Below are 24,218 nucleotides of genomic sequence, written 5' to 3' on the forward strand. Positions count from 1 at the left end.
TTAGGAGTTAAATTCGTTTTATTTGTATTAAGTTGGATACTGTTGAACCTCCAAGGGTTTCAGGATAGATGGAAGTGGAGGAGTTCTGATTCAACTCCTTCAGTTTGCCAGGAGTTCTGGGACAGGTCCTCTCCATCCTTTGTCTAGGTTACCTTCCGTTCTGTACACATAATTGGTAAGGAAACTAATGTTTTGTGAAATATTTCTACTGCCCGATGTCTGTTAAACCCTTCCGGACCTTATATTGTTTAGTAACTTACTGTTGCTGTTTCCTTATACATCCTGGTCTCATCCCTCCTTACTGTGAGTCAACAGAAGGAGGGAAGCTTGCTGACCAGACCAAATCACTACTACAAACACCATCATAGGCAAACAGACCAGAGCCAATCAGTCACCTTTGCTTGTAAACCACGGCAAGGTTTACTGACAGCCTTGGTGGTTTTAGCCCTTCTCATCTGACGCAGACCTCCCCTGCTGATATCAAGACAGCTACTATCAATGCACTGTGGAGCCAACTGCCGCTAAAGGCAAACAGGACTTTCAAACAGTAACACTCTTCCTAAAACTCTGTACCTGGGCTTTATAACAGTCCTAAAACATACATGAGCATCTTTAGCAGGATTGCAGAGAATCCACATGAGCATGCCCCTTGAACACTTTATGCCACTGCCCTGTACCAAAGCTCCTGTGGAGCACTTGAAAGCAGCGTTACTGTATCACTTAGGAGACCAGTGACATACATCTGGGAGCACTTGAGAGAGCACTCAGGAGGGGGGCTAACATAGCACTTAGAAGAGCACCATCACCTCATGAAGGGTCGCCTATGGGGCACTCATGGGAAACAGTACCACATCAGCTACCAAGGATAGAAAGAAAACCTTGAGAAGTGCATTACTAGAAAAGTGACTGACGTGTCAGGGTAAGCAAAGGCAGGTCACTAGACACCAAACCTGACGAAGAATGAAACATGCCACAACTGCAAAGTAGGTGAGGTCTGCTGCGGTGCCCATGAAAATGACAATAAAACATATTACATTTAAGGGGATAATTTATGTTTGTTGGGGGCTGGTTCCCAACCCCTATACCCATCTTAAGCAATACGCAATGAACCTAAGCTTTTTCAGCGCTATCTGAAAGCCACCAATGGCTGTCTGCTCACAAAGGGTACCCAAGCTTTGCTGGGGTACCACGCTGTTCCTGGAAAACACTCCCTCTTGAAAAGTTTTCCTGATTTGTCAGTAAGCCGTACAATTGCATTCATGCCAACCCACCCTATTTGGGCAGAAGACTCGATTTTTTCATCAAAAAAAGTGTTTTTTTACTTTTGCCCTCTTAAAGTATTTCTAACCCCAATTCAATCCAATGGAAAAATGTATTTCTTTTACAAAATCTCCCTCCCAGCTGTGGCAAAATGTTGGCATGTACTTAATTGCTAATGGAAAAAGCACCTCAGTTTGCATGTTGAGGGGTTCCCTTCCCTAGCTAACGGAAATGAGCCTCACGAAAGAAGGACATTATTTCTCGTCTTGGGCCATATGTGAGATCTCCTTAGCAGACCTTCTGTTACCTTCGGCCTCCAGGCACAAACCCAAACAACCATAACAGAAAAATTCTGTCAAACTCAACTGGCAAAAATACCCCTCTGCGAATAGCGCGATCCGCAATGGGTTCTCCAGGCTTGCACAATCAAGACCAGGAAGCACTGCCCCCTGCAGAGAAGAATGCCTTACCGCAGGTCCAGCAGCTGTCCAATAGGAAACAAATGATGTTGACAATGCTAAACCAGGAATATGGGAGAACCTAACACTCCTGTATTCATTAGTATGCAGCAGCTACTCAAAGGAAAATAACACAGACAAAAATAAGTACAAACGCTACTACTCCCAGCCAGATTTAAAAAGGGGGCTAAATAAGGCAAAAGCATAGCAAAGAACAAAGTGCTTGGATAAGACAAAGGCAAGAGCACTGTGCAATCACGAGTAAAAAAGGACAAAGTTACTGCGCAGAAGTGGTAAGGAAGTAAAACACTTACCCAATCTCACTGTTCGTAAAAAAATAAAATATATATCGTATGTGGAGAAGACAGGGCCAGGGCGGAGTACCTGTGGCGTAGTCAGGAACTATTAAAACAGATTTGAGAGCAATTTCACTCCACACCAGTAGGTGGGGCTTTCACCACAAGATGTACATAGATCAGATCAGGACAGGGAGTATTCAATTTCCCAAGGAAATACGAGATAGCAGTCGATTTAAACGACATGATATATTATCATTGTTGGTGAAATACACACTATGGTTGCCACTTCCGCATAGTGAGCTATACTAGTAAAACTACAAAGGGAGATAAAATGCACGCACACAAGCCTTTTCTCACCACAGTTCAATTCAAGCATAAAGTTCCAGAAGGTACATAAAATGCTGCACGTTTTGTGGTGGGATAAATGTTGGGAAATGGTGGTCGCAGAGAATGTTATGACTTAAGCCCCTCCTGGGCTCGTGGGAGATGTGTCATCATGTCAATAAAGAGCTGAGCGGGTTCCTGCTCAGCACTCTTTTACTCCCATGACTCCTGCCTCCAGCATGTCAATTAGCACCGCGCCAGTGCTGAGCACGAGGCAGTGGCCCTGCCCAGCCGAGCCCTCCCCCACCAGGGCCCGGGACCACCGGGCCCCTTAACAACTGGCGACAAATGTGGGATCCGGCACCCCGCCGTTCCCAAAGGGGCTCGACTGGCCCCTGCCGTGCTACCGGCATGGCTAAGCTCGCTCCTGGAGAAGCTAGAGCGGCGTAAGGGACACCCCGTGTACTTGCCATGGAAGTGTGCCAACGCCATTGAGGAAGCTGTGGCATGCAAGGCCATAAGGCCACAATGAGGGACACAGCCGGACCTGCCACGCGGCTGGCATGGCAAAGTGTGGCAACGGCATTGGCGAAGCCGTGGCATGAAAGGCCAAGATGGTGTCCGGGCGCAGCCTCCACTAAGCCCCCAACACCCAACAAACCTGCTGGCCTCTCCGGTGCATTAAAGGTCTGCCAGCCTCACTGGCATGCAACCAAGAAATGAAAATAAGGCGGATCCTGTGTGATGATCGTTGGCCGTGCTGGCGAGGTCCCGTTGCAGAGAGGCTGGCACAGCCGGAGAGCCCAGAGAGTCTCTACAGCCAAGACAGAAGGGGAAGTATCTGCTGACCACCTCATAAAGTGGAGTACTTCCTGCCCCTCTGCCACCAACACAGTGTGCGGGATTCACCACCGCAGGTTGTGAACAAACAGTGGCAGCATCAAGTAAAAGCATCTGCCACCTGAGATGACGGTCTGAGACACTGCAGGCAGCATGCTTGGCACCGCAGGCATGTCTGCCACCCTAAAGTAAGATATCCGCTGCTGCAGCAACCTGGCAACCTTATCCTGGCCGCGGCCCTCGCTCCAGAGGGTGCCTGTGCAGCCCGGCAGAGAAGAAACAACGCGGCCTCCGCCACCTAGTCACATCAATTAGAAACCTCCTGCCTGAGAGAGCGGAATGGAAGCGGCCACTGATTTTGGCTGCAGTGGAAGAGGCCGCCTTGAAGGAAGTAACCGCAGCCTGTCCTCGTGAACCTCCTGGCTGGTGGAGACAAGCACCACCACTCCCCGCCACCACCAACAAACAACATCCGGCAGATGTGGCCCATGGTGCGGCTTTTCCTGCCAACCCCCACCCAACTCTCTTGAGCTAATACAAGTGTTGCCCCTGTTATGTGTGTCCCCCAATGTCTGTCAGTGGACAGTGTTGGACAGTGATGGACCTTGGTGCTGTGCGACCCTAGACAGGTGGACTTAAATTTGCTGCGTCCAAAGTGAATGCTGTTGTCCGCAGCCAGGAGAAGGTATATGGTGTGTGCGTTTTGTCAAGCCGCGATCCTGCACATTATAGAAGTGCTTAAAGTGGATCCAGCGACTGGGCACTTTGTTGCTGGTGGGAGTTCACACCTCCCCTCCGTGCTAGAGGTTCCCAATGGGTTGCTTCCCTATGATCAACACCTGACCTAAAAATGTGTATGTAGCACTAAGGCATGCGGTTGACATTGTACTCTTGTTGCATAATATTCTTGCTTTAATGTTTACCCTGGACTAATAAAGTGGTAAGTGTGTGGTTCCAGTGCGCTGGCCCCATGTGACCCTATGGGGCGTGACTGTGGGTGGCCCAGGGTCCCCAAGTTAATCAACTGGTAATGTGTATTTAAATGTATGATGCAGTCCCACAAGTTACCGTTATTGTTCATTGTATTATCGTTGTTTTATTTTATACTCCAGGCATGAGATGTTGTGCCTTAAGCCCCTCCTGGGCTCGTGCAGAAGTCACGTGTAATGTGACAAGTGGAAACATGTCATCATGTCGATAAAGAGCCGAGCGGCTTCTCGCTCAGCAGTCTTTTGCCACCATGACTCTTGCCTCCAGCATGTCATTTAGTGCAGCGCCAGTGCTGCGCACGAGGCAGTGGGCCTGCCCAGCAGAGCCCTTCACCACCAAGGCCCCTTAAAAGAGAAGATCACTGCCTCAGCCCTGGGGCTCATAGGAACATTTAGTAACATCTGGTCCTCATTCCTAGAGTACGCTATGTGTGTCCCAGGTATCAGCTGTAAACCCCCCTCTTATCGATGTTTTCTAATAATTAAACGTTGATGTGTTGTTCAAGCTTATAGGTTCTTCTTTGTTAATACGACGTCCGGAACAAGGAAGTCATGATATCTAGTCCCATACTGATGACCCTGGTTTTCCTGATGTTGAATGTTATGTTATGTTATCTACATTTAGAGCGCAGGGTCGCCCGAAGACATCATGACGCTGTTTATGTAGACATGTGATTAAGCTGTACTGTAACATTTTGCTTTGATTCGCTCCTGTGATGGTTGCTGCTCTTTAATAAAAAAGATTTGTTTGAATAGGGAGGCCCTGGGGGGAAAGCGAAGCGTTTCCCTCGGGGAGGTTTTTGGCGCTGCACACGGCCAGCGAGTGGCCGTGGGGGGCAGAGCGCTTCCCTAGGGTATTTAAGGGGCCAGGGAAGGTTCGGGAGGCAGGTGACAGTTGGACTTGGTGATTGTTCAGTCCTGTCGCCTGCTCCCGAGCCTTCCCTGATTTGGGCCTACGAGGGGGTTTTTGTGGAGGTGAGGAGTGGGGCAGTGTAGCAGCGGCACGTTTGGGTAGGCAGTTTGGTTTATTAAAATAAAAAAATAAAAATACATATATTTATTTGATGACTTATAATAGTAGCGGAGGTATCGTAAATAAGTTACCTCCTCATTTACTGGTCCGGGCGCCGTTGGCGGGCAGCTTTCTGGGGTTTCTGTGTGGCCTGTGTGCTTTTCAGTGCCCAGCTTCGGTGTTGTCTGGGGTGGGGGCAGAGCGTTTTGCCTTATATCTCTGGGGGGGGGGTGGAGAGTAGTTTTCTGGGGTTGCAGGGGTTCCTGGAGTGGAGGATTAGGTTTGGACAGCTGCCTGGGGATCCCTCTCTGTTTGCTGCGGAGTCCCGTGTGTGTGCACGGTAGCATTCTCCGGCCTGAGAGGGCACTGCAGTTCCCTTAAAGGGACCGCGCTTCATTTCCTGTGATAGTGCGGTGCGGCCTGCAAGCCGCCAGGGGGCAGTGTAGGAATTTCTTTTGGTTCTGGTTTGGGGGTATTTTCTTCTCTGGGGCAGGTCAGGAGCAAAAGGTTATTTTGTTTAGGGCAGGGTTATTATTGAAAGGGGGATTTAAAAATAAATACATTTAAGAAAAAAAGAAATTCTGTTAGGTCCACAATTATTTAATATATTTTATACATTGGAATGACATCATTTAATTTATTTTATTAAGTATATTTGCTTTATAGCCCAACATTGTTTAGTGGGTTTCCCAATTTTTGGGGTTTGTCCACGGGTAGGTGCTGGCTCGGGGGGCTTAGTTAGGTAGTGAGTAGAAAGGGGCATATTTTTTAGTGCACATTCAGAGTATTAGTGCACAATGGTGGGCCAGGGAGCTAGCAAGATGGGTTTGGTAGATGCTAGGGCTCTGAGGGAGGCCCTGGAAATTATCAGCAGGGCATCTAAGGCACAGCTGGAAGGGGCAGTGGTGGAGGTCACAGGCGAGGTGGAGTTAGGTGGTGGTAGGCCGCAGCGTAGAGCAGCGGCAGATGGGGCTCTCGCGGCAATGGTGGCGTGCACCCCCGCGGCGGGGAGAGGAAAGGTTTGGGAATCCAGGGGCAGGAAGATGAGGAGGGAGATCGACAGGAGAGCGTCCAGGGGTGAAATGATTTCAGGGGGGGGGGGCAGTTAGGGATGGAGCTAATAATGACCATGGGGAATTAGGCGAGGTGAGGAGTGCTCGGAAAGGGGTGAGTCAGGGGAGCCACGGTGGGGGGGCTGAGGGGGTTCAGAAAGAGGCGACTGTGCAGAGGGGGAAAGGGTGTAAATACCTGCGGAAGAGTGCAGGTTGGAGATGGAGAGAGAGGTCCCCATTAATTGAGGAGGTTAGGGAGGGGCGCAGAACGGCCCCCCCGGTTAAGAGGAGTGGGGCGGAGGGCGCTGCGCAGACCCCGCTGTTCAAGAGGGTGGAGAGGGTTTAGGAACGGCCCCTCCTCGGTCCGCGCGAGGAGAGTCTAGAGGGTGCTGTACGGCCCCTAGCGAGGAGGATTACAGGGTGGAGGACTGCACGCCTCGCCCGAGAGAAGAGGACCAGGCAGGGGTTTCTGCGGCCCCGCCGAGAAGACGTCAGATGAGTGGCGGGGCGGACACCCCGGGCTCACAGGAAGAAGATCGACTTAACTCGAGCATGAGCTCGCAGCCACAATGGTATTTAAGGGGTGGTGAAGTTGGTTTGGAGGTTTATGTGGGGCAGTGGGAGGAAGAAGGTTATAGGGCTGTAAAGGAAAGGGGGGAGGAGAGAAGAAGTTTGAGGGGGGAGTGGGAAAGACAGGTGCAGGGCGGTCGAAGGGCTAGAGGTCGGGGGAGCAACTGGCTGGGTGAGTCTGCTGACATGTTTTGTCCCCGCAGTAGGAGCCCTGTAAGAAAAGAGATGAGGAACATCAGTGTGGACGCCAGACTGTGAACGGGCTGTGTTGAAAGAGGTGAATGGGAAAGGGAATGGTCATCTGCATGGCAGAGAGGGGACACGAGAATGGGGATGGGAAAGGAAGGGTCTTGTCTGCAAGGGGCAAGGAAAGAAGTTGGGGTACAGGCCATTGGTGCCTTGGGGGATTAAAAAGGGCATATGCTCAGTGGAGGTTCAAACTGACAAGTTGGTGGAGCCATTGGCGCTCGAGGTACAGGGTGCAAAAGAAAAGGAGGTTGAAGTGAAAGGCAAGGAGAAAAAACTGCCGTACATGGGTATCACAAAACCTTTGGGGACGCACTTGATGGCAGCGACCAGGGAGAAGATTCAGGCGGGGGAATTTGTAGATGTTTTTAAGTTGCTCCATAGGGAAGTGAGAGCAAAGGAAGGGTCTAAAGAAGAAGAGAGGGAACTGGCTTCGCGCCCAAGGGTCCCAGTGACTATTGAGAATTGGACGTCGGCATTTATCATTTATGCCAGTGTATATTGTGAAAAATCCCAGAGCGTTGCGTGGCCCTGCTTAAATATATGGACGTAATTAGGAGGGCGTTCACAAGTTTTGGGGGTTTTGCCTGGGTACGCTATGATGAGGAATTCAGAGCGAGAATGGCGGAGGACAGTCAGGCGGTCTGGGGGGAGATAGACATGGATCTTTGGCTGCAATGGATGGCTCCAACGAGGCCTGCCCCGACATTGCACACAGCAAGTGGACTGCCTGTGCCTTACCGGCCCTTTCTTGGTTTCCCCGCCCATGAGGGGGTAGGGGGGAGGCGGAGGACAGCCCTCGACAGCATGTTGGGCGTTCAATAAAGAAGGCTGCACGAGGTGGATGTGCAAATTTAAACACGAGTGCAGCAGGTGTGCGGGTCGGCATCCGGTTACGGATTGTTTTCAGGCAGGGGACTGTGGGTCAGGGCGAGGAGCGGGGCAAGGAGGTGGGGGGGAAGGACCGCATGCCAGGTAAATTGGGGTGTGCTGGTAGGTCGGGCTCAGTTTATCATAAAAGGAGGGGGGGCACAAGGTTTGATGAAAGGTTTTGGGGGCGATTTAAAGGGGGTAGGAGAGAGGTGAGGAGGAAGAATCGTAAGTAGGGGAGGGCCGCAGGGGGGTGTAACTGTGGGAATTGTTAAGGGGTGGTGGCCGTCATTTGGAGGGCATGGTTGACGGTGGCGAAGCCCTCACGCTTGCCGCACGACAGGGTGAGTAAGCTTCAGGCTGCATGGGCGGAGGTGCGGGAGCGCCTCTGGTGCAGCAGGGGGAAGTGATGAGATGGGTCTGCATGGACGGGGGTGCACTAGGGCCCCTGGTGCAGCTGGGGAAAAAAAAAAAAAGTGGAGCAACGAAGCAAGGTGCTGGAAGAGGAATTTATGTGGAATGGTCTGCATGGACGGGGGCGTAGGTTTGGCCCCTGGTGCAGCGGTGGAGAGGAGTAAGGCAGAAAAGGGGCCTGCATGGACGGGGGTGCACTAGGGCCCCTGGTGCAGGTGGGAAACAAGTGGTAATGGACGCAAGGAGCTTGAAGATTAGTTATATGGAAGGGACTGCATGGACGGGTGTGCAGGTTTGGCCCCTGGTGCAGTGGCAAGAGGAGTAATAAAGTAAAGAGCCTGCATGGACAGGGGTGCACGTGGGCCCCCGGTGCAGGGGGGGCAACGCAGGGCCAAATCAATAAGGTGATGGAAGGTGGGGGGCCAGGGTGAGCAGGAGGGTAATAGTTTAGGGGAAAAAGGGGGGGACTAAGTGGGTTTAGGTGTATTGTTTAAAGGTTAGGTGAAAGGGGCGGAATATAGGGGAACAGGTAGGAGAGGACCTTGGGTGTTTCCGGAGAGGGTTAAGAGATGGCCAGAAAGGATAGGGTACTGGGGAAGGTGTTACTAGTGGTGTGGGAAAGGTTAGGAGGTTGGAACTCATTCAATTAGGAGGGGTGCAGCATCTGAAGGTAGCAGGCTGGGCTATTCAGAGGAGTAGGTGAATAGGTTGGGACGCTGGGAGTAAGGGAGATGCAAAGGGTATGCCAGGGACCGGGTCAAACGGAATGTCGTTATAACATTTTTTCAGTAGGTAGCAGGAGTGTTGCATTTATTAGGATGTTGTTGATTTGTAAGTGATTTTGTATTTTTTTTTTCAGATGCTGCTAGGAGGTGCGGTCAGATGTCAAAAATCTGGTTTTTGGGACATTCTAAGGTTAAGTGGGCGGGGGAAGAAGCTGAGGAAAGGGATGTTGGCTGGCAACTGGGGTGCAACTATAAAGATGCTGTGGTAAGATGGTCCAGGTTTGGGGGGCTGGGCTGGGATCGGTTGCTTCCTATGTTGGCTGGGTTGAGGGAAAACTATGGGCCTCCAGTTGGGGGGGGATTAGTCTTGGTGGGGAAAATGAGCTGGTAAGGGAGGTGTGGCTCTTCTTAGGAAAATAAAAAGGGTTTTTTGTTATCGGTCCGACAAGTGTGGCCTCAAGCAACTGTAGGGGGGGCTAAGTGTTTGCAACAGAGAGTTGGGAGGGGAGCGAGAAATGAGGGTCCGATAGAGCGGGCAAGGAAGGGGATAAACAGAGAGATGGTAGAATTTTATACATCGGTGTCAGTACAGGTTTTGGACCGTAAGGAGATGGTTTAGAAAGGATTGATGAGATTTTGAGAGGATGGGTAAACTTCCCGGTTTGGGGAACAATCATCATCTGGCGGACTTGAGCTCTTGGCTGGGAGATTGGTTGAGGAGTTGGAGGTAGGAAAATTGGTGGGGGAGAAAGAACACCTCGGGGGAGGGTTTTTCTGGTGCCGGAGCCATGGCCCCTTTTGATGTGGGGGGGGGGGAGCACAATGGGGGAATGACACGGGAAAGGATGGGGTGGCGCTGTTTGCACAAGCGGGCCACCACGGGGGAACAGGTATTGAGCCTGGAGGGGCATGGCCCCGGGGAGAAAGCGGGACGCCTGGAAAAGGGGTAAGGAGACGGTAGGGGCCAAGGGATAGTGAGGGAGGAAATGGCTTTATTTAATTATTTAATTGTTGGGTAAAAAATGAGAATGTTTAATTATTTAATTGGTTGTTTAAAATATGTCTTTAGTTTGTAAGGCCATGGAGCCAGGTAAGCGTTTAATTGTAAGCTTTGGCCTGTCACATTAAAGCGACCTTTTCCACTTTTAAATGAGTCTGGGTTTTTGTGCAGTAAGCCAAAAGGGGGGCCCCGGGGGGAACGCAAAGCGTTTCCCCCCGGGGAGGTTTTTGGCGCTGCACACGGCCAGCGAGTGGCCGTGGGGGGCAGAGCGCCTCCCTAGGGTATTTAAGGAGCCAGGGAAGGTTCGGGAGGCAGGCGACAGTTGGACTTGGTGATTGTCCCGCCCTCCCACCCCCTTCATTTTGGGTTAGGTCTGGTGTCTGGTTTTATTAAAGAGGGATGGGGGACCATTGTACTTGGTTTCTGCGGGGGTTTTTTACGTCCCATGTCAAGGTCTTACAGGGTTTTTTGGTCTGCTAAGGAGCTATTATATGGTAGTTTTGTGTGACAGGTCGGGGCATCAGTGAAGTTGTAAGGTACAATTTTGTTGCTGATGTGGCAGGTCAGACTGGCTGCAGGTTATAGGAAGGGGGAGATTGGTGTAGAGGGGAGCTTGAGGGGTATTGAAGTGGTCCTGGGCTCCGGGGGCATGGCCCCTTTTGATGTGGGGGGAGGGAAGCACAATGGGGAAATGACACGGGAAAGGATTGGGTGGCGCTGTTTGCACAAGCGGGCCACCACGTGGGAACAGGTATTGAACCTGGAGAGGCATGGCCCCGGGGAGAAAGCGGGACGCCTGGAAAAGGGGTAAGGAGATGGTAGGGGCCAAGGGATAGTTAGGGAGGAAATGGCTTTATTTAATTATTTAATTGTTGGGTAAAAAATGAGAATGTTTAATTATTTAATTGGTTGTTTAAAATATGTCTTTAGTTTGTAAGGCCATGGAGCCAGGTAAGCGTTTAATTGTAAGCTTTGGCCTGTCACATTAAAGCGACCTTTTCCACTTTTAAATGAGTCTGGGTTTTTGTGCAGTAAGCCAAAAGGGGGGCCCCGGGGGGAACGCAAAGCGTTTCCCCCCGGGGAGGTTTTTGGCGCTGCACACGGCCAGCGAGTGGCCGTGGGGGGCAGAGCGCCTCCTTAGGGTATTTAAGGGGCCAGGGAAGGTTCGGGAGGCAGGCGACAGTTGGACTTGGTGATTGTCCCGCCCTCCCACCCCCTTCATTTTGGGTTAGGTCTGGTGTCTGGTTTTATTAAAGAGGGATGGGGGACCATTGTACTTGGTTTCTGCGGGGGTTTTTTACGTCCCATGTCAAGGTCTTACAGGGTTTTTTGGTCTGCTAAGGAGCTATTATATGGTAGTTTTGTGTGACAGGTCGGGGCATCAGTGAAGTTGTAAGGTACAATTTTGTTGCTGATGTGGCAGGTCAGACTGGCTGCAGGTCATAGGAAGGGGGAGATTGGTGTAGAGGGGAGCTTGAGGGGTATTGAAGTGGTCCTGGACTCCGGGGGCATGGCCCCTTTTGATGTGGGGGGAGGGAAGCACAATGGGGAAATGACACGGGAAAGGATTGGGTGGCGCTGTTTGCACAAGCGGGCCACCACGTGGGAACAGGTATTGAACCTGGAGGGGCATGGCCCCGGGGAGAAAGCGGGACGCCTGGAAAAGGGGTAAGGAGATGGTAGGGGCCAAGGGATAGTTAGGGAGGAAATGGCTTTATTTAATTATTTAATTGTTGGGTAAAAAATGAGAATGTTTAATTATTTAATTGGTTGTTTAAAATATGTCTTTAGTTTGTAAGGCCATGGAGCCAGGTAAGCGTTTAATTGTAAGCTTTGGCCTGTCACATTAAAGCGACCTTTTCCACTTTTAAATGAGTCTGGGTTTTTGTGCAGTAAGCCAAAAAGAAAATGCTGCACTTAAATACCCTCTGAAGGGGCCCCGTTGGAATAACGTAGGGCCACAATATACTTACGTGAACACATGTGTATGTGAAACATTACACTACGCACTCAAGAATTTGTGTGTGCTTGCAAACTAATTCTCTGCGCCCCCCCACCTCATGTTCTTCCGTCTACTGCTACGCTCTCTCCCCTTTCTCCTGAGCTCTACTCCACTCTTCTCCCACTGCAATCAGTCGTGCAAAACTCAAGAGAAAAGGCCAGAAAAGGGCTGTAAAGGTGAGATGTGTGAAATGGGTAATGAGATACATTTCAAGTCCCGCAGTATAATAGAATAATAATGAAGGTCAGCAGTCACATTTTAACATTTCCAGTACCAAACACCTAGCAAGAAAGAATAGCCACTCCGTCATACTTACCCGCTCCTGGCCGGCAGTGTCCCAGATGAGGAATTTATGAAGTTCATTCCCACAAGGCACCGTCTTAGTCATAAAAGATGCCCTGAAATTGAGAAGCAATATCAATAGTTTAATCCATCTTTTTGGTTGAAAGAGCTAACCTACACATGAAAGTAGTGTGACAGCTGCGCCCCGCCAATATAATCAAATTCCCTTCAAGAGGCGCCTGATCATTGACAAAAAGCAGAGCGAAGTACAAAAAGTTTACATACCAATTTCAATTGGAGCAAATGTTTCCTAGATGTCCTTTTCATGTGTGGAATAAAATAATTTAAACTGTGTTACCGGTCCCTTTCGAATTGATCAATGTGTTTTAGAAAGTACAACAGACAATCAACGTTTCTGTTCGTCTGCATAATTCAAGTAGTGTAAATTGCAAAGGCACGGCACAATTGTAAAGTACAGTTTGTATATAAATACTGCAAACTGCCCTTTGCTTCAAAGCACCGCAGTAGCACTAGATTAATGAATCCCATGAGGATTACAGCCTGTAGCCCTGAGGTTATATATGCCTCTTGACGAGGAGCATAAATGGCCAGATGCATCTTTCCTAAAAAACGGCATCTACCCACATCAATGGTCAGTAGCTCACACAGGCTACAGATTTTGCACATTATATGGTAAAAAGGGGTTTCCGTTTCAGCTTTTGTTCCTCAGGGCAGTGGAATTGAAAACAATGTTTGAAGTGTTTTAAAGAAGTGCACTATTAAAGTGTATTAATCCGTGCACATAAAAAAAGCAAATGAGTCAAAGTGATTTATGCTGCTATCTAATTGGTGGTGTTTTGTGCTTCTGAGGGATTCTTGGAAGAACTCACTCCTGATCGTCCCTTGTTTTGCCTCCCCCCTTCCACTGGCAGTGCATTTTCAAGGTCTGTTCAATACCTTGGAGCTCAAGGGAGCAGTGGGAAAGAAGGGACTAATGTCTGATTCTCTGAAAATAACCTTCGAGTTGTGACTAGTATAATGTACCATTTTTTTCTCCAAAACATTACAGGATCATCAGTGGTCCCTTGGTACATAGCAATAGGCTATTTGTAAATAAGCTCCCAAAAGAAGCACCCACATTAAATCATGTTGGGTGTCATTTTAGAAGGAATCTTTGCTGCTCTGCAGCAAATGCAAACACGTAGCAAAAATAGATTGATGATTGCAAGCTGTCATCCAAGACAGTAAAGCTTTGTTATTCATTAGGTTCACTGGTAAAGAAGTGCTGTTGTGCAAAGACACCATATTGGTGGGAAAATCAAGAGGCGTTATGAGCAACGATCTACACGTATAGTTACTGAGGCATCTTTCTGAATGCATTTTAAAAAGTGATCACATTTATGAGTGGATGAATCGTTTTTATTGTAATTAACTTTAATAAACTATCATAATGTAGGTGGAGTGAAAAGAAATACATAGAATGCATCAGAGCTTTAATCCTTATTTCATTGATTATCTGTACTATATATTAAAATGAATTCAAGCTGGGGAATGGGTGACACTTTTTGAGCAGTAATGCAATGGTTTGTTGATTTGCTTATAGAATCATCGAATTGAGCAGATTACATGGGACGCATTGATTGAAGAGAAGTTATTCATGTCCTGATGAAGGCCAAAAAGAAAGATTGGAGCAGCATGGGAGTTTAGCTCCAATGCAGGCTGAAACACTGTGTGTCGACATTCTGATTGTAATTAAGCGAAAGTGACTGAACAGCTGATTCCCATAGAAAATGAATACCTAAATCATGTCACGTCGTGGGGTGAAAAGTTCACTAAGGAAGTTGATTTATTGTGATGACACTTATTTATTTTTCATTAAAATGCAAAATGTCTTTTCTCACAATACTGTATGAATGGTGTTGTCTTCACCTCTGCCATGAATTGGTTCTTAATGGATTGTACAATACTGCAGTCTGGTCCTAGATAATGTGTTCTTTGATGAGACTGCAAGCCTGGCATTGTTCAGTTGCAGCTGCACCCTGTCTCAAAGTACACACAGGTGCACATGGTATCTCCTTTCAACTCTGCTTGTCAGACTCACTCTTAGGAACCTAGCGGAAAGACTGTTCTCTATATTCGAGTGTTAATACGTTCTATTATAGCAGTACATAGCAAATAAGTAACAACAATAAATAACGAATGGTTCTGCACGGCCAAGACATGTCACGCGAGATTTTAAATAAATGAAACACACAGAAACATTCAGAGTCTGTGATGTGTTTGGTGTGTTCTTTTAAATGTTGGTCATGTTTGTGAATGCTATGTAACTGTTGAAATGCACTATTCATATCTCGATTCTTCTCATTCCTCCCTGGGCTCAAATTCGAAATAAGCAGAGACGCTCTATATAGTGATGAGTGGTGCATTTATATTTGGCTGTGCTGGGGAAGCAGAGAGACGCAGCAGGGAGCCACAGCCCTGAGCACTATCCACCTGTACTTTATACACCTAAACCAGAAAGGGTTGTACTTTGGGGTGGAGATGAGCGGAAGCAAGGCACGAGGTGGAACATGGGTTCAGTAACATGGCGCTTGTCACATGATAGTCGCTTGTTGTTTGAAGTCGAGCGTGCAGTACCTTAACTTTACCAAAAACATATTCTATGCCTTTGAAAGACTTGATTTTGCATGTATCAGGTCAAAAAGACATGAATACGCAGGATGGGGAGCAGAATGCAATGGTCTATGGATACAGGGAAGTCGAGGGTGAGACCTACAACAACAAAAAGGAATGCCAGTGGTGGCATTCAATGCCTTTATTGCCATTGGCATTCAAAACACTGGTCTTAAGTCATCGATCCCGCTTTGGAGCCATGCAGTGGTGAAGATTGCTTGCAAATATCATAAAACTACCAGATCGGCAAGCCTTAAGAAAATCATTTAACCAAATAGAGCCTGTATTTCGCTGGGCTGATAAGGTGTCAGACTTCACCAACTCTTGGCTGAGTATTTGTAGATGCTCTCGTACGTATACCCTACACTTTCCAGCCCCACTGGGACAGGGTGCTACATTCCCAACCTGAATTCTCATAATTCAGACTGCCCGTTGCCCCTCATCTGCCAACTCGCAGATGCTGGTTTTGTTGAAATGGGATACAATATATTGAATGGTGTGAGAGAGAGAGTCTGAGAGGAGAGAGAGAGAGAGCGAGAGAGAGCAAGACAGAGAGAGAGAGAGCGAGAGAAATTAACAGGGTCAGTATAAAGTAGTGAAATGGGACCTGTCTGCAAGAGGCCAATGGTGGGAGTGCAGGGTTGCAGGTTGTTTATTTGTGTTTTGTCGACTTATAGCATTTGATAGTGTGAATCGCTTTCTGCTGTGGTAAAAGCTCTTAAATTGTCCTCTGTCGTTAATCGCTATCATCAGGGAACTTTTATTTATTTGTTTTATATACTTTGGGATTTGTATAGCGCACTAAACCCGTGGGCATCAAGGCACTGGTTACAATTGCAAAGATTACAGAGGAACAGTAAACTATAATTAGATGTCAACAAATTGCAGAAGACATATGCAAAAGGTTTGATAAGCTGCGCTTGGAGGCTGCCTTTAATTTACAGATCTTGGTAGAATAGGCAAGTGTTTAGGTGCTAACGGAAGGCCCAGTAAAAGTGCTCTGATCTCAATGGTAATGGGAGGGCATTCCAATTCTTAGCGGCAATAACAGGGAAGTTGAAACCTCCTGATCTTTGAAGTCTGAATCTCGGGGTATTAAGGAGACGTGTTTAAGTAGACCGGGTAGGTCTGACAGACTGTGCATTATTAAACATTGGAGACAAGTATCTTGGGGGTGTGTTCGAGAGAAATGTGTGTGTCATAGTTAGCGTTTTTAACAGAAAGCGCTCTCGAATCGGCAACCAGTGCGCCTTTCTTCTAGCTGAGGAGATGTGATCTTTCTTTTAAATGTTCAGGGCAGCCTTCAGCACATTGTTCTGTATGATCTGCAGCTTACTGGTGGTGTGGGCCCTAGTGCCAGCGAATAAGGCATTGCAATAATCTAACCTGGATCCAATGAGTGCCCTTGCAATTGTGATGCAGCTGTCGGAGGAAAGGAACAGTCTATAGGCGTTAATTCAATTGCATTTACTTGCCTCAATAACGACAGAGTGGAATCCAGATAGACCCCCAGAGTTTTTACTTAATTTGAGACTGGGATGGTGATGTCCTCGATGATGAAGGATTTGTAGGCTCCGTCAAGTTTATTTAGTAGGGATTGAGAGCCGGCCAATAGCAGCTCTGTCTTGTTGTCATTCAGACATAAAGAATGCAGAGGCATCAAAGCCTGGATGGTTTGGTAAACTGCACCCAGTGTGTTGGCAACAGTGACATAGTCGCCTGTGATGGGCAGAAGGACCTGGATATCATCTACCTAGTTGGTGTAGGAGATACCCTGCTTATCGAGGAGGCCGAAGAGAGGTTTGGTGAAGATATTGTACAAGATGGGTGAGACACAGGAACCCTGAGGGACACCACATGAGACAGAGGCTGGTGGCACTGAGGCAGATGAGGAGAACACTAACAGTTCTGTTAGAAAGAAAGGAAGCAATCCAAGTGGTTGCTTCATTAGAGAAGTGACCTGCTGAGAGGTCGTGGCAGAAAATGTGGAGATCTGTCACGCATTCCACTCACTCTCCTTCAGTTCCTCTAGGGTTCCCATTTCCCGCCCCGTACCTCCATTTCCCCCCGTCCTCTTGCCCGGTTCCGGGACTCACATGTGCTTTCCTCGAATCCCCAGGTGCCACAGCGCCAAGTGCCACAGCGCATGGTTCGGCATTCTGCTTGCTCACGGAGACACCCGCTCCATTGGCATCTTCCCTGGCGGTTTGCAAGACCGGCTTCTTCCGCATCACATGACCACCGCCTCCCGCTCACGTGTTTCTAAGCTACGCTCACGTGATGTGGTTGCGGCTCATGTGACTGGGAGGAAATAGCAGCGCTAGTATTTAAATGGTTGCATCGTAGTGCTTCGGTGCTTCACAGCTGTTTTCTTGGACTCCTGTACAGCGATATACTTATCTTTTGTCACCTCTGGATCTTGGACTCGGATTTCACTACAGACTGTTATCGGATTACCCCTGGCTCTGGTTTCTGCTTCTTGGATTCATTGCTACGATCACGGACTGCCTCTCGGACTTCTATCCACTATGTTCCGCCTTCATTGTGCGGATTCTGGCACCCGGTGGGCCCGGCTCTTGCAACACTGCTGGGATCGCTACACTGCTGAAGGAACAGCCTTGTTGGGTCTCGGAACCTCCCCTATAGGTACAACTGATACTCCACGGACACCTCTTGGTAAGACCGTTCCACTTACTTGTGGATTAGTTGTTGATGCTGTTTTGGCATGATACTTAACCAGTGTTTCCCTTACAGTGGTTTGGGGTTCCACGAGTTCCGCAGTTCCGGAAGAACATCTCCCACCTGTGGCCTCAAAGGTTGTACAGAGAGTGACTTTGATTCTCTCTGTGCGGCACTTGTGGACAGAGGACTCTTCGACTACACGACAGTCAAGACACAACAGACTGTGAAGCCATCCTGTCGTGTAGCCTATGGAGGGAGCTGCGGATGACCCCTTGACCACTGTGGTTCAGGCCATAACCGTGTTACGTGCAGACATGGCCGCAGCGAATACTGCCATTCATCAACGCTTAGATAACATTCCAGAGTTCTAGACACCCCTCACCCCCGGAAGCTGAGTTTGGGGATTTGCCACCAGCCCCTCCGCCCGTCCAGCCTCCTGTTCCACCCACTCCTAACCCCATCCCCGTGGTACTTCCCTCTCCTTTTCCCTTGGCCGCCCCCGAGAGGTATCATGGGGATCCCAGCAAGTTTAGAACCTTCCTGAACCAATGCAAGTTGCATTTCTTGTGTAGGCCCCTGGCCTTTCCGGACTCCACCACCAAGGCAGTCTTTACTCTCTCGCATCTAGCAGGTACGGCCGCTGCCTGGGCTAACCCACTCCTAGAAAACGACAATCCAGCCCTTTACGACTTTGATCTACTGGTTACGGAAATGTCCCAAGTGTTCGACACTCGTCATAAAGTTCAGTCCCGAGACCTGGAACTCCTGGATCTAGGGCAGGGTAAGGGGTCCTTAATCGAATACATCACTAAGTTCAACCAGCTTGCAGCCGAAACGTCCTGACCCGAAACCAAAAAGGCTGTTGTATATTAACGAGGCCTAAACAACACTATGAAAGACGCCCTTGCGGTTGTTCCCTCCTTACCGACCTCTTACCAGGATTTAGTAGACCTAACCCTGCAACTGGACGCTTGACGTTCTGAACGCAGGGCGGTGGCTGGTTTTGTGCACACAACTGCCCCATCTCCTTCCACCTCTGCCCCCTCTGGCACCAGTCCCGAACCCATGCAGATTGGGGGCATCAGGAGCCCGATCACACCTATAGAAAGGGAACGTAGGAGGGTGGACAACGCTTGCTATTATTGCGGCCTAACTGGCCATTATTTGAAGCAGTGTCCCCATCGCCCAAAGCTTAAACCTTTGGGTTTTTGGAGTGCTCGACCCTAGACTCGGGGACTGGATCGAGCGATCCTTGTCATACCCCGAACCCTGTGTTTGCTTTTGGTCGCATCAGGCCCATTTATGTACAGGCCGTTCTACAACCCACGCCTGATGTCTCTCACCCAGTTACTATTATCATAGATTCCGGGGCCACAGGCAACTACATGGACATCACGCTTGCTCAAACCCTGAACCTACCTCTTCTAGCCAAAACCACGCCGGAACCAGTGCAGGCAGTCGATGGTACGTCTCTAATATCTGGCCCAATCAAACAACAGACTGGCCCAATGCTCCTGACCATACAAGCCATACATAAGGAAACCTTGAGTTTCGATCTCATCTCAATGCCCCAGTTCGGTGTAATATTGGGGATACCCTGGCTTCGGGAGCACAATCACTTAATTGATTGGAAAGTGGGCTTGGTGCATTTTGAATCCGATCTCTGTCAACACTATTGTCTAACAGCAACCACTAGCATCGATACACCCGCTCAAGCGTTGGGAGTCATAGCTCAATTAACCCTAGAAGAGCCCACTATTCCCTCTACAGAACACCACACAGTTGGACTGGTCTCCACACTCATTCCAGCTCAATACCAAGATTTCATGGAAGTGTTTGACCATGGTTCGTCGGAAGTCCTACCGCCACATCGTCCGTACGACTGCCCGATAGATCTGATTCCGAACAGTGCTATTCCGACAGGCCGTATCTATTCCCTTTACCCTACTGAAGACCTAACCCTCAAGGAGTACATTCAGGAGTCCCTCCGTTTGGGCCAGATGCGTCCTTCTACTTCCCCGGCAGCTAGCCCCATCTTCTTTGTTCCCAAGAAGGAGGGTGACTTACGGCCTTGTGTGGACTATCGCCGACTCAATGCCATCACGAAGAAAGACCGCTACCCCATTCCACTAATCACGCCCCTGTTGGACCATCTCACGCACGCCAATGTTTTCACTAAATTGGACCTCCGCGGTGCCTACAATCTAGTCCGTGTGCGTCCCGGAGATGAATGGAAGACCGCTTTTTGTACCCGCTATGGTTTGTACGAGTATACGGTCTTGTTGTTCGGTTTGTGCAACACTCCGGCCACGTTCCAGAGGTTCATGAACGACATCTTCTCTGACATCCTGGACGTGTTCGTTGTGGTCTATTTAGATGACATCTTGATATTCTCCCAGACCATGACGGAACACGTACAAGACGTCAGGGAAGTACTTTCCTGCCTACGGAGCCACTCCTTGTTTGCCAAACCCGAGAAGTGCCAGTTCCATGCCGACTCCGTAGAATTCCTTGGTTTTCACATCTCGTCTGGAGGGCTAGCCATGAATACCTCCAAAGTTCGAGGGGTGTTGGACTGGCCGGTCCCCGATTCCCTGAAGGCGCTCCAGTCTTTCCTTGGCTTCGCTAACTTTTACAGGCGGTTTATCTCTGGGTTCTCATCTCTGGTGGCTCCTCTTACCTCCCTGACTAGCCCTCGCTCTCCTTTCTTGTGGACGGAGGCACATCAACGAGCCTTTGAGGCCTTAAAGACGGCGTTCACTACCGCCCCTATTCTACAGCACCCAGACCCCGAACTGCCGTTCATAGTGGAGGCTGATGCCTCATCCTTTGCCCTAGGTGCTGTATTGCCACAGACTTGCTCTATCTCTGGTCGTCTTCACCCCGTGGCCTTCCATTCCCGTAAATTCACAGATGCTGAGTCCCACTATACCGTGACTAAAAGAGAACTACTGGCGTTCATGGACGCATTCCGCATTTGGCGGCATCATCTCTTGGGTGCTAAGCACTGTGTCACGGTTTATTCCGATCACCAGAATTTACAGGACCTAGCGTCCCTGAAATGTATCAACAGCAGACAGGTCAGGTGGCATCTCGTCTTTGCAGCCTTTGATTTTGTTATCAAACATCGCCCAGGTTCTATCCATGGCAAAGCCGATGCCTTATTGCGTTCCCCTGGGGGGGGGGTGGCCTTGCCGACGTTTCCAGATACCCTTCTAGATGTCGGTAAGGTGGTTTGTTTGTGTACTCCGACCTTGCCCTTGCTTGACGCAAAACGGAACTGGGTTACCTTACACCCAGGTCAGTTGTCCGATTGGGATTTGGTGGTTCACGACGGTCTTCCCTTTGTTTATGATCGGCTATTCCTGCCCACGGTAGACACCCTCAACATGGCCTTGGAGTGGTCCCACGACGCTCCAGTTCATGGACATCCCGGTCAGAAACGCACTTTGGAGTTGTTGAGAAGGTGGTGCTGGTGGCCATCTATGAGAGGGATGTTGAATCATACGTCAACGCATGTGCTGTTTGTGCGCAGTGTAAGCATCGTAGGGGTTGCCCTGTGGGTCTCTTGCTTCCTTTACCTGTCCCTCCCAAACCATGGCACACCTTGACCATGGACTTCGTTACGGATCTACCCCGGATCCGGGGCTTTTATACCTTGTGGGTAGTGATCGACTCCTTTTCTTAGATGGCTCGCTTTATCCCTTGTAAGGGCATCCCCTCTGCACCTACACTGGCCCGACTGTTCTTCGAGAATGTCTTCTGTCTTTTCGGGCTTCCTTCGGTTCTCATCTCGGATAGAGAGAGGGTCCCAGTTTACGTCACGCTTTTGGCGGGCCCTGACCAAGCTACTCGGTATGGACGTCCGCTTCTCCTCAGCATACCATCCCGAAACGGACGGCCAGACCGAAAGACTTAACCAGACGCTGGAGCAGTACCTGCGTTGTCTGACCTTACAGATGCAGTCTTCTTGGTTAAACGTGTTACATCTCGCAGAATTCGCGTACAACAACGCCGTACATTCCTCCACTGGTTTCTCCCCGTTCTATGTGCTGTATGGTCAGCATCCTCGTGTTTTGCCCTTCACGGACCTGCCTCCCTCAGTCAACCCGGCTGCCCTTGCATGTGTTAGGGACCTGACCTCCATCCACGCTCAGGTGTCGACTCATCTTGTCGAGGCTCAGGCGTCCATGAAGGCGCAGGCGGATAGGAAACGGGTGATGGCCCCGTTGTATTCTGTGGGGTCCCGTGTTTGGTTGTCCACTCGTCACCTGCAGTTGGTGGGTTGCCGCAAGCTTCTGCCTCGTTTTGTGGGTCCCTATGTTGTCACCCGTGTTATCAACCCTGCGTCCTATCGTCTTGCACTTCCAGGGTCCTAGCGGCTTCTGCCCAGTTTTCCATGTTTCCCTGCTCAAGCCCTGTTACGCTCCCACGCGGCTTCGCTCCCCTGTGGCTCCGGTGTCTCTGTCCACCCCGGATGTGTTTGAGGTCTCTGCCATTCTGGGTTCCCGTGTCTCTAGGGGGTGCCTCCAGTACCTCGTGGATTGGTCAGGCTATGGCCCCGAGGAGAGGTCCTGGGTCCCTGCTGCTGATGTCCAGGCTTCCCGCCTGGTGGCGCGGTTCCATAGGGACAATCCTTCGTGCCCACGGGTCGTGGGCCTTTGGGGGGGGGCGCTGTCACGCACTCCACTCACTCTCCCTTCAGTTCCTCTAGGGTTGCCATTTCCCGCCCCCGTACCTCCATTTCCCCCTGTCCTCTTGCCCGGTTCTGGGACTCACATGTGCTTTCCTCGAATCCCCAGGTGCCACAGCGCCAAGTGCCACAGCGCATGGTTCGGCATGCTGCTTGCTCACGGAGATGCCCGCTCCATTGGCGTCTTCCCTGGCGGTTGCGAGACCGGCTTCTTTCGTGTCACATGACCACCGCCTCCCGCTCGCGTGTTTCTAAGCTACGCTCACGTGATGTGGTTGCAGCTCATGTGACCGGGAGGAAATAGCAGCGCTAGTATTTAAACGGTTGCATCGTAGTGCTTCGGTGCTTCACAGCTGTTTTCTTGGACTCCTGTACGGCGCTATACTTATCTTTTGTCACCTCTGGATCTTGGACTCAGATTTCACTACGGACTGTTATCGGATTACCCCTGGCTCTGGTTTCTGCTTCTTGGATTCATTGCTACGATCACAGACTGCCTCTCGGACTTCTATCCACTACGTTCCGCCTTCATTGTGCGGATTCTGGCACCCGGTGGGCCCGGCTCTTGCAACACTGCTGGGATCGCTACACTGCTGAAGGAACAGCCTTGTTGGGTCTCGGAACCTCCCCTATAGGTACAACTGGTACTCCACGGACACCTCTTGGTAAGACCGTTCCACTTACTTGTTGATTGGTTGTTGATGCTGTTTTGGCTGATACTTAACTGGTGTTTCCCTTACAGTGGTTCGGGGTTGCACGAGTTCCGCAGTTCCGGAAGAACATCTCCCACCTGTGGCCTCAAAGGTTGTACAGAGAGTGACTTTGATTCTCTCTGTGCAGCACTTGTGGACAGAGGACTCTTCGACTACACGACCGTCAAGACACAACATGATCCACCAGATCAAAGGCAGCTGTGAGGTCAAGCATTAGGAGGAGAGCCAGCTTGCCAGAGTCTTTGAATTTGTCCATTTGGTTTTTTAGGTCAAGTAGCGCTGATTCTGTGCCGTGCCCAGGACGGAACCCTGATTGGCGTAAGCCCAGGAGGTTATTAAATTCTAGGTGCATCTGGATCTGTAAGTAAGCTGCTCTGTCCAAGATTTTGAGGAGGAATGGGACAGTCATGATGGAGCCATAGTTTGTGGGAATATTAAGGTCTAGGGTGTTTTATTTAATAGAGGTAAGACCCATGTGTCTTTTCGGTTGGCTGGTAGTCTGCCAGAGGAGAATGAGGTATTGATGAGCGAATATTAATAAAAACCAAAATGAGTGTGATGCGCCCAACAAATAAACATAGGGTGAATTCTTTCAGATGGACCCCTGGAGATAGTGTCTAAGTTTGTTTACCTGGAGTTTTAACATTGAATATTTCTGATCTGTCTGCGCTGGATCGATTCTTAAAGCAAACATTTAAAACACAGACAACCCAAGTGAAATTGCTAAATGGGCACTACAGTACATTTTCAGCTTTGCCTTTAATTAAATATATCAAAGCCAAAGCTGTTCCGGTGCTGACATGTGGGGTGGAAATTTCACTTATAATGGCAAAAATGAAATGGCGCTCTTTTGAGAGCGCTTTCTGGAAACATTGTTTTGGCCTACCCCTGGGTACACCAACCGCTCTATTGCGCTTTGAATTGGTCCTTCTTTCATTGCATGCGGTAGCGTCTTGGAAAACCCTGTCGCTTCTGTGAAAGATATATACAGCACCTGACAAATTGCTACAACGAATAATTAAGAGGGCCCTAGAGAAACGCGGTGTGGAGGCTTTAAACGCTTAGTATAATTGCTTAGAGATTCTAGCGCAAGCGGGTGCCTCCTTATATATGC

The 24,218-nt window shown here is 49.4% G+C and overlaps 1 protein-coding gene across 1 annotated transcript in view; it reads right to left on the minus strand.

Annotated features, from left to right (window-relative positions):
* Positions 1 to 24,218, minus strand: part of RAB31 (RAB31, member RAS oncogene family) — a 629,885-nt gene that overhangs the window by 196,713 nt on the left and 408,954 nt on the right. The window contains exon 3 of the mRNA XM_069613379.1: positions 12,378 to 12,459. Coding sequence (XP_069469480.1) covers positions 12,378 to 12,459 — 82 coding nt within the window. The remainder of the gene's footprint in view (positions 1 to 12,377; positions 12,460 to 24,218) is intronic.

This window comes from Ambystoma mexicanum, chromosome 5p, assembly GCF_040938575.1.
Source record: "Ambystoma mexicanum isolate Mex_15411 chromosome 5p, UKY_AmexF1_1, whole genome shotgun sequence".
Taxonomy (NCBI): domain Eukaryota; kingdom Metazoa; phylum Chordata; class Amphibia; order Caudata; family Ambystomatidae; genus Ambystoma; species Ambystoma mexicanum.